The 11279-nt window shown below is 43.9% G+C and overlaps 1 protein-coding gene across 1 annotated transcript; it reads left to right on the top strand.

Moving 5' to 3' along the window:
- The first annotated feature begins 1956 nt into the window (after positions 1 to 1956).
- Positions 1957 to 9381, top strand: LOC310819246 (cyclic AMP-responsive element-binding protein 3-like protein 3-B). The gene is made up of 10 exons (XM_083690490.1): positions 1957 to 2060; positions 2845 to 2946; positions 3483 to 3753; positions 5396 to 5532; positions 5732 to 5833; positions 6579 to 6685; positions 7296 to 7364; positions 7519 to 7603; positions 8359 to 8470; positions 8698 to 9381. The coding sequence occupies exons 1-10, from the start codon at positions 2040 to 2042 to the stop codon at positions 8880 to 8882; spliced, it is 1191 nt and encodes a 396-aa protein (XP_083546616.1). The 5' UTR covers positions 1957 to 2039; the 3' UTR covers positions 8883 to 9381.
- Positions 9382 to 11279: the final 1898 nt, after the last annotated feature.

Below are 11279 nucleotides of genomic sequence, written 5' to 3'. Positions count from 1 at the left end.
TTTCATTAGATACAGAACAGTTCAGCACCACAAAAACAGATACTGGAGTGACTCCAATCTCCACAAGTGTGCATTTCTAACCTTGAAGTGCCTTGGGTGGTTGATTGGATTTGTTAGAGAGGTTGAAGGAGAATCATCAGTCATGAAACACTTTGAAACACTTGTTTGGCTGGTCCACTATATACCGTGGCAATGATATATGTCTTCAGAGAGGAATAGACAACAATGTGTTAGCTTAGCACGTATCAAAGGAGAGGGTTTTCTAGGACATGGTTTGACATTGCTTAGGTTAGGTTACTTGCCCTTCATGCTTTTTCTTGTCACTTGGGATGCTAGCATGACCAATCAGGGTTAGAGAAGAGGTTAAAAAGGTCAGAGTCTCTCCAACACCAAGACCCTTCCATTAACTTGTCTTGTATGGACTGTTCGGCAGGTACAGGACGTGAATGGTGTTTTCACCTCTACGGAGGAGAAAAGAGACCTACAGCCTGTTGCTCTATGTAAGACATAGGTTCAGACACTCCAGAAGTGGAAGATAGATGTTGGATCTAGGTCATTGTTTATTTATAGAACTAATATGTGTCAGTATCAATGCCTTTCTCCAAGTACTCTGGACATCGGTTTCTTCAGAAAATCTTAAGATTTCACAAATCTTCTTAAGAAGTCACAAATATTCACAATGACAATAGAGAGCGCCAACCTGTTTGTCTTTAGGTTTGATGTTACTTTGTGGTCATAGTTTGTGGAAGTATTCCAAGGGAATTCTTAGGGGGGAAAAGGAAGGTAATACCATACACAAACATGGAAATCATGCACACGGTTGGGGTCAATTCCATTCCAATCCATGACGGTGAATTACAATTCATAAATTGAAATGTCTGCACAAAACAATAACAACTAACAATGAATGAACTGAATATCAATTCATAACCTGAATGGGCTGAATTGAGATTGGAATCAGCCACAATGCCGATCATGTACAAACATGTGCAACCCTCAGATTTCTCTGACATGACTGATCTCAAATGTACAACTATGCATAATAAACTATGCGAGATAAATGGCACTTTGGTATTAGCGAGCTTCTTCCTTCTCTTGTCAGAGAACATATTTCATAATAATGTGTGCTTTATGGTGGGTGTCATAATCCTGAGACACATATTGGCAGATACACCCTGGCATTCAGAGATAAGACTCAGGAATGATGATAGGGCACCAGGCAACAGCAGAACTAAGGTGTGGCTGTCATGACTCACAACTCAACTTCACAACAAAATATATTCAGACAGAAACATACTGTACCAAACCATATGCAAACATATTCATCCATGTGGTGTTATACTGGTACATTTGTTATAACATATTTGTATTTTATTAAACAAAAAAACCTAATGGCAATCCTAGTTTGATAAAAGAATGAGCAGATGTAATATGAGTCATTGATTGCATTACCATAACAGAGGAATTCAGGAAATGAAATATAATGTTTCAATATCTATTCAAATTGAAACTAGGCTCATAGCTTGATGCATCTAAATCTTTGTTAGATCCTTTCAAATACAGCTTTAAAAGACATTTGAATATCAGAGGAATTCGTGGAAAATCATATCTGATTCAACAATTAGAATTTGAAATTAAATCTTAATGTAAACCAGACTATGAGGCACAAAGAGAATGTGAAAGTATGAACGCATTACTTTCTAATTGAGTAAATGGTCATTATGTTTTGGTCATCATTTTGATCCTATAACTATGTTAATGCAGTTAGTCAACCAAAAAACCTCCTCATGGCCTCATTGGTTGGTTAACCTGTTTGTCAAAGATACCATTGGACAGTAAACCAATGGGGTTAAGATCTCAGTGACTCAAAGTGCTGTGATGAAATTTCAACTTTGTCCCATGGAACAGGCTGCTCACACACACCTGCAGAACACACACTGTAATCTAAGACAGAGACATTGACCGAGGGAGCTGTTGACGATTCTTACTTGTTGGATACTTACATCAACTGTTACCAGTCAAGTTCTAATGTTGGAATAATGACCCATATATCAAACAAGGTGAGCATATTTAATAGTTACAGTCCGAAATCTGGATAATCTGAAACACTTTGTTTAAATCAGTATCAGTCTTGTGTTTCTATTTCACTGAACTGACTTTCAAATGTATCTGAATGTGACAGACAGAAGGTGACAGACAGAAGGTGACAGACAGAAGGTGACAGACAGAATGTGATGTGACAGAATTAGCAGAAAACTTTGAATCATCAAAAATGATTTGTTTTTAAAAGTTTTACAGTATCATATCACAATTCGATTGGATTTGATACAGAACAGATATGTCAACAGAAAGGCAGGTCATAATAACCCGGTCGTTGTTGTGGAATTTTACGGGTACGCCGGCTTTTGTTTCAGCCCACTACTAACACACCACATACAGGTAATCAACTCATCATTAGCCTTGTGATTAGTTGAAATACGTATGGTATACTCTTAGGAAATGATGTTCTACCTTGAATCAAAATGGGTTCGTTAGCTTATCCAAGTAGGAGAACCCGTTGAAAAGTTCATTTTGGTGCCATTCAAGGAATAAAAAAAAAGTGTTCTTCAAAGGGTTTTCCTAGCCCAAATTCTTTTTATTTCCCTGATTTAACCCTAAAAGTTACTATTGTAGGTTAATGAAAACAGCTTGCTTAACCCAGCCTATACACAGAGTTCTCAGGATACTGAAGCAGAGTGACTTTTGTGTAATTCGCCTGTGGGTCCAGACCATCCAGGGCCCAGACCCATTATTTGGGAGGACTAGTCTGGTATTCCAGCCAATCAGTGTGGTTCTCCTCCACAGGTGCATGGTGGGATGGAACTCATAGACCTCCTGCTCAACCACACAGATCATGGAACCCTCGGCTGCCACGGCAACCAACCCTGGCCAGTCTCAGTGCACGGGGTGAGTGACATCTTCAGTCCACTGTGAACCTCATCAACAGTGAAGTATCCCGGAGATTCAATATGCATACGATCTATGGAAAACAAGGTTAAAAACACATTCAGTTGGACCAATTATGATAATGTTATCATTTAGTCTGATATGCGCCGTGATTCCTTGCATTCTCTGGTGGTTAGGATTGTTTGACAGTGACCTCGTGTTCAGACTGCCTGTCAATCATCCTCTCCCTGAGCACCATCATAGTGATTGATTGACAGGTGTGGGGTCAGGGGTCTGGTGTGATGTTTCAAATCCATTTCACAACTAGTTGACAGGCAACACATGTTTTTCTCTCATGGTCTTAGTCAGTGGTATTGTCTCTGCCTCTGTGGGACTGTGTCTCTGATGACTTATCCTTGCTTGCACACGCGCGCGCACACACACACACACACACACACACACACACACACACACACACACACACACACACACACACACACACACACACACACACACACACACACACACACACACACACACACCCTACCCCTCTGCAGCCCCTGAGCCCCGAGGGTGACGGAGATGATTTCCTGGATACCTTGCTAGGTGGGACTGACATGTCATCTGCCTCAGCGTCCCCCCTGTGGTCCCCCTCCCCCAGCGACAGTGGCATCAGCGAGGACCCCGTCTCGGACCACCTGGACAGCCCCCATCCGCCCACCAGCCCCCCCTTCCCAGCCTTCTTCCAACACCCTCAGTCTCCCCCACACCCTCACCTCGCCAAGTCTGCACTGAACAACATGGCGTCTGATGTCTCCATTGACTTAGGTAAGACACACGGCTAGAATAGATGAACTGAGTCTATGGAGATGATGTGTAGACTTCAGGGCTTTTATCTATGTCCAAGGTCTATTTCTGCTCAATGTGAATCGACATCAACAAAACATCTATGCCTCTCGCCATCGAAGCAGAACCTAGAATGATGGTATATTGCCTCCAATCCGAGCCATACTCCACAGATAAGATAAGATGCGTTTATCAGCTTTATCTTTAACTTTAAAGTTAATTGCACTCTGCCCATTCATACTATATAAATCGATTACACTTGCATGATACATGCATACAGTACATACATACGCATACGCATACACACACACACACACACACACACACACACACACACACACACACACACACACACACACACACACACACACACACACACACACACACACACACACACACACACACACACACACACATACACACATCCCACATTACCTACTGCCCATCTATACATACATCAGATACATCTCTATAGATATAATGCACATGACCCATCAGGCCAACACAAAGAGTTAAGCTTTGATGGACATGGAGATAAAGGAGTGCTTGTATCTGTTCAGCTTACGCTGGGGGATAGAAGCTCTGCTTGTGATGAGGAGCTGCCATTCTGAGCAGAGCACAGGGAAGGGGTCAAATGTGTTTCTCTGCACTTTCTTTCTGGAAGACTGCCCATAGAGAAGAGTGTTGTTGTCTGACGTTTTTGCTTTGAATGGTAAACAGATGGTGCTTGGAATGGTAATGTCCATACTGCCTATTCTGTTTTACTGCCTAGTTGTGGATTCATGGCCAGGCACAGTCAATAGGGATTCAGTGAGGATGAAGTGAAATAAGCCTTTTTATAAGCCCACACTATGTGATAGGGCACTGTAAATGAGGGGGGACACCAAGGAACTGGCAGTCATTCAAAATGGATGAATCTATACTTTGTGATGCAGAATATTGAGCACAGTGGTGGCCGTTTAGAATCCTCAAATCCATTCTCAGTCCAAATTCAGTATTCCTCTCTATTATGGAGAGTGGACAAGCAGCAGGTTTTTTTTTTTCGAATTCATTCTTTGTCGGACAAAGGCAGAAAAGATAGACTGGGATTTTGAATTAACTATTCTTTTTCACAGTTTGTTCTGCCTTGAAATGACATTCCCCACGCTAATTGCCTTTGATAGCTTTGCAGTAGGGCAAGGTTTCAAAACCAAATGTGTTTGAATGGTAATTATAGACAAAGAGCAGGTAAGGTGAGTTTTTCTAGGGTGGGTGAATGTGCTTAAAAAGCTTAACAGGACACAGATTGAGCTTATTGGAGAAGTGTGACTTGGAACAACATCACACTGGCTACAAGTCACACTAGTCTGGCCTCCTGTAGAGTGGCTTGTGTCAGCAATTAGCTTGATTGTCACCTGTACACTTGCCTAAAAACTTGACAATCTATTTCCTTCCAACCTGATGTTTTTCAGCCCTCAAATGGTTCTTTAAAAAATCTGTTTTTTTTTCATCAGATTTCACCTCAATGTAGGTGATTTTACCTGTCTGCTTCTCTCAGATCATCATGGATGAAGGAAAGGTGACAAAGAGAGGGAGCAGCATTAGACTATTAGGACGAACTCTAAGTCTCTGTCTGTCTCCTCAGCTGGGTGGGAGTCTGGTCTGTTCCCAGAGGGCTCCGGGATCGCCCACTATCTCTCTCCTACTCACCATCCCCGGCTGCCCACCGTCCATCATCCTCTCACTGTGAAGGACCTGCTACTGTCTGGACCTGGAGAGAAGGTGAGGAGACAGGGGGGGGGGGGGGGGGGGGGGGGCAGGGAGGGAGAAAGGAGGGGAAGGGACAGACAGAAAGGAGAGGGAGAGATGGAGAAAGGAGGGGAAGAGACAGAAAGACAGAAAGACAGACAGATGCAGACAGGCAGGCAGACAGGCAGACAGGCAGACAGAGTAATATATCCCTCTCATATGTGATTGGCAGGCACAGCAGAATTCCCTGCAAGAGCTGGTTCTCAACGAGGATGAGAAGAAGCTGCTCGCTAAAGAGGGGGTGCTTCTGCCCAACAAACTACCTCTGACTAAGGTACATTTACCCCCAATACACCCAGCCAACTACCCCTCACTGAGGTACATTTACCCCCAATACACCCAACCAACTACCCTTCACCGAGGTACATTTACCCCCAATACACCCAGCCAACTACCCTTCACCGAGGTACATTTACCCCCAATACACCCAGCCAACTACCCCTCACTGAGGTACATTTACCCCCAATACACCCAGCCAACGACCCCTCACTGAGGTACATTTACCCCCAATACACCCAACAAACTACCCCTCACTGAGGTACATTAACCCCCAATACACCCAGCCAACTACCCCTCACCGAGGTACCTTTACCCCCAATACACACAGCCAACTACCCTTCACTGAGGTACATTTACCCCCAATACACACAGCCAACTACCCCTCACCGAGGTACATTTACCCCCAATACACCCAGCCAACTACCCCTCACTGAGGTACATTTACCCCCAATACACCCAGCCAACAGGTACATTGCTAAGGTGCAACCTTTTCTCTCACTGAGAAACTAATGCATGCTTTTATTATTAGACGGCTTGATTACTGTAACGCTCGCTGAAATATGACACTCACCAAAGATAGCTATTGCAAATGATACAGTCCTGACCATGCCCAGATGGAGAGCACATATCATACGTTTTAGAATGTAATTTTATGCCGGGTTTTTAAAAAAAAGAAATCCTCTGTTCTCTTTTCTCTTTGTCTTTTCTGTTTGTTTTTTTTCTTCCTGTTCTTTTCTCAGCATGAAGAGAGAGTTCTGAAGAAGATCCGCCGAAAGATCCGGAACAAGCAGTCAGCCCAGGAGAGTCGGAAGAAGAAGAGGGAGTACGTGGATAGCCTGGAGGGGAGGTAGGAACCAATCACAGGGGTTCGCACATCCGCCCCAACATCCTGCTTTAACTGAAACCTGACAGGAATAGATGAATAACGTGAATAACGCCTGCAATGAACAAAGCAATGAACTTTGTCTGGCCTGCCTTTAAAGTTTGGTTCAACTTCAGAGGGAAGCGAGATATAAATTGTTTTGTTCGTTCGTGGATCGTCTGACATCGTACTGTACTGTAATTGTAGAATCTGCATTCACAAGCTGTTACAATGGTATTTCCATTCAGTAGAGCAGGTTTCCAACGTTCAAATGAACTCAGTTGCCATGCGGAGCATCATCCACTGAGTCATTAAGAGTGATCTTCCCAGTCAGATGAGTTATGCAACAGCTGGAGTCAAGATGAACAGGGAAATGAGTCACAGAGACTGTAGACAGGTGGGAGAGAGAGTGAGAGACAAAGGAGAAGAGATAAAAACAGACAAAGAGCAAAGAGAGAAAGGGACATGAATGAGTTAGAGAAAAACTGAATAAAAAAATAAGTGAATGAAAGTTTTTCAAAGTGGTTGATTGATCTGGTCCCTGGTGATCTCTCTCTCTCTCTCTCTCTCTCTCTCTCTCTCCTTCCTCTGTCAGGATGGCTGCCTGTAGTGCACACAACCTGGAGCTGCAGAGGAAAGTCTACCAGATGGAGGAAAATAACACGTAAGACTCTCACACTTCTCTCTCTCTTATCTATCGACCTTCCCAAATGTGTTGTTTACATAAAACAGTGAAGCAGGCCTGCACAGACAGGGTCCCCCTCCTTTACTCCTTCCCTTCCCTGGTTACTTACATCTTTTCCTCTGTCTGTCTGTAGTTCTCTATTGGAGCAGCTGGGCAGGTTACAGACTCTGCTCCCTAATGGCTCCAGCAAGACAGCCCAAACAGGAACCTGTCTCCTGGTGAGATATATAGACAGAGAATATACCCTGTATCACTGAAAATGTGTGTGTGTGTGTGTGTGCGCGTGTGTGTATGTGTGTGCTTCTGTGTGTGTCTGTGTGTGTGTGTGTGTGTGTGTGTGTGTGTGTGTGTGTGTGTGTGTAAGCATTTGTGTGTGTGTGTGTGTGTGTGTGTGTGTGTGTGTGTGTGTGTGTGTGTGTGTGTGTAATGAGAACATTCAAAGAACGTATCAAAGTGCATACATCACAGTGTCTTCAAATAAATAATATACTATATAATAGATACAGTATTACTGATTATATCCCAGAGACACGTGTGTAGGTCAGATATTGATGTGTGCACTGTGACGTCTATTAACACACCTACTGTAGCATGCAAAACATTTTCTTTTGAAGCTAGCATGCCAAGAATGCTCTTTGAAGCTGTAGCCTATTCTTACCAAAAAAATCGTAAATATCTCACTAATTCTGTCTTAGTAGAGAAAACCAGATAATGTACAAAGGGAATATAGATGAGATCTTAGTGAAATATTCAACTACCCTTCTGGTTCACTGGTGCGTTTTGACCTCCCCTGTCATTGAGTACACAGTCCTTGTCCCAGATTCATAGAGTAATAGAGGAACCATGGTGATATGGGTCCATTCATTATGAGAAGAGTTCACTCTCTGTATTCATAGTTTCACTTCTTTTACAGTTTAGACATTACGTCTGATAGCAGATCTCTTTCTCTGTCTTTCTTTCTTTCTTTCTCCAGGTTCTGCTCCTCTCCTTGTCTCTCCTCCTCTCCCCTAGTCTACAGCCTGACCCCTACAGCCAGGTCAGCCAGGTCAGCCAGGTTAGCCAGGGAGAATTCGGCGAGGCCACAGGTTAGTGCTTCTACTGTTACACACACGCACGCACGCACAAACATATACACACACACATTCACACATACACAGGCACACAGACACAGACACACACACACACACACACACACACACACACACACACACACACACACACACACCTTCTATTCTATTACTTATCATTAGTTTGTTTGATGTAGCTCAGCTATGCAGCTCATCCCTCTCTCTCCCATCTACGTCCTTCCCAGTGCGGTCCCGTTCCCTGCTCTCAGTGGAAGACACAGAGACACCTCCACCAGCAGTGCTCTCCATGGCCAGGGGAGTGGAGGCCCTGTCAAGCCTGCTGGAGAAGCTCCGTTTTAGACCAGAATACACCGACACAGAAGCCCTGACCAACCACTACCATGAACACAACCACAATCACCGTCTCTGACCAGTGAACACATTGACCTCCGACCATAACCACACACACACACACACACACACACACACACACAAAACCTCTACTCAACTAAAACCACAACCATAACTAAACTAGATCCTATCCTCAACCGTAACACAACCACAACTGCCGTCTGAGAACAAACATGGACACATGAGTTCCAGCTTGTTTCAACCCAGTGCAAAGAAACACACCTGAGTCTACTGAATGAACTTCTAATCAAGAACTTGACTCATCAAATATGTACTAATCAAGAACTTGATTCGTTGTATCAGGTTTTCTCATGCTGGGCTGGAACAAAACCCTGGACATCATTTCGCTCCCAAGGACCTGCCTTCGAAAAGCATATACTGCTTATTGTTTTTTTGTTGATCTCACTGTCAGGAAACTGAGCCTCTGAACCCCAATAAGGGGTCATGTATTATATTGATGATGTATTATACTGATTTATTATACGATGACGCTACTGACCAATACAGGGTGTATAGTCATTCACTTACTTTACTTTCTTATTTAAGTTTCATTTTCATGTCTGAAAACTCAATAAAGTTTCATTTTGAAGAGTTGCCTGTGGCGTGAACAGTATTTGCAGTTGAAATAGAATTTGTTTCAAAGTACTTTTTTGTTGGATATCATTTCTTTATAATCTTGTTATTCATGACCTCAGTGCAAGTTGTTCATCAGTCATCAGACAGTAAATCAATGAGAATACAACACCAAGGGACACAGTAAATCCATATTCATTTTTGTGCGTATGCTCACCCAAGGGGAGGCAAGTTCCTCATTTCATTCCAAGCACCACAATGAGCCCGTCCTCTGATTTCTACCTCCACCAGCACAGCCTAATTTCACACTTAGTTTCTTTCACACTTGTTGTCTTGGTTAGCCCGCCACACCCAATTGCATTCAAACCCGCTCAGGCTTGAGTAGTGAAGGGTAAAAGAACAGTGCTTTCCGTGAGTTCATTGGAAAATATTTGAATGCAGGTTTTTTTTTACTAAAGGCTCTTTGCCGTATGGAGCAGGCAGGTGTTTGAATGTCTGAGGCTGGATTTGTTTGGAAATCATGGTTGTGATTTGCCTGCTTAAAATCAATATGGTTGATTTGGGTATACACCAGGTAAATCCCAACAGCCTAAAGTGGGGTCCTCTCCTCCTTTCCTCTCCTTCATCTGCACTGAATGGACAGGATGGGTGGCAAGAGGACTCTGCGTTCACTTGTCCTGTTCTTTCACATCAGTACCGATGGAGGAGAGGAGACGGGGAGAGGGCGCCACATTAGACTATTAGAACGCAGCCTTTACTATAGGTATCCTTCCTCAAGGTTTTCTCATGATAAGAGCCAGCCTGAGCTCAGGTAGGGTAAGACTACCAGCAGTTAGGTCGTCAACAGTGATGATATCACACTGAGAGACCACAACAAAACCACAGCATGGCCTGGGGAGAAAATACAGTGTCATATAAAATGATCTTGATGAATACATGAAGAACACTCCCTCTGTTCAGGTGCCCTATTCAGCCTTGGTTCTGAGCGGTTTTACATGGCTGGAGACATTTGACTGAAAGGCAGAGAGGAGATTTACCTAATGGGGACAATAGAGGACAAGGTAGTGACCCATAGGGTGGGGGGGGGGGGGGGGGGGAGTGAGCAAAAGAGGAGCGGTAGCAGAGGAGTGTTCCACTGAATACTGTGCATCAGACTGGGCGTACAGGTAAGGTATGGAAGCCCTCTGATTGTTGGCCTCGGAGTACAGGTGAGCTGAGGCAGCATTCTCATTGGCTGGGTGTGGTGTCTTGGTGTGGTGAGGAACCATTTGGATTGGTGAGAAGGGCCAGGTAGAGGGTAGACATATGAGCAACTACAGGGTCATCTCCGCTCTACTCCACACTGACTGAACACTGAGACACCATGCAGAGGAAGAGCAACATCGCCAGTCTCCTCCTCATCCTCATCCCTGTTCTGTGTGCTGTCGCCGCCAGTCAACGTAAAGTGTACAAATTTGTATGGCGATTCAAGACTTGGGATAAAGCTCAGGATTACTGCAGAAAGAAATACATTGATCTAGCCTTTATCAGCAACAAGGAGGAAGCAAAGAAGGTTGCTGATCGTGTTGCTGCTATTGCTGCTGGAGATTCGCGGGACATAGGTCACGTATGGATCGGTCTGCACCGAGACATCGAAACTCCACAGGTGTGGAAGTGGTCAGGAGAGGAGGTCTCAGAATTTAGTTGTTGGGAAGAGGGACACCCAAACATGGGATATAACCAATCAGCCTGCATGACTGTGTGGGCCAGAAATCATACATGGTACGATAGGCAATGCACAGAAAGACATTACTTCATCTGCTATAAACATGTATTCCAAATTAAGTTGGTGAAGGAGAACAAG

Source organism: Argentina silus (genome assembly GCF_951799395.1).
Source record: "Argentina silus genome assembly, chromosome: 18".
NCBI classification, from domain to species: Eukaryota; Metazoa; Chordata; class Actinopteri; order Argentiniformes; family Argentinidae; genus Argentina; species Argentina silus.
The sequence above is the reverse complement of the archived record's forward strand: the minus strand, read 5'-3'. Positions and strand labels throughout refer to the sequence as shown.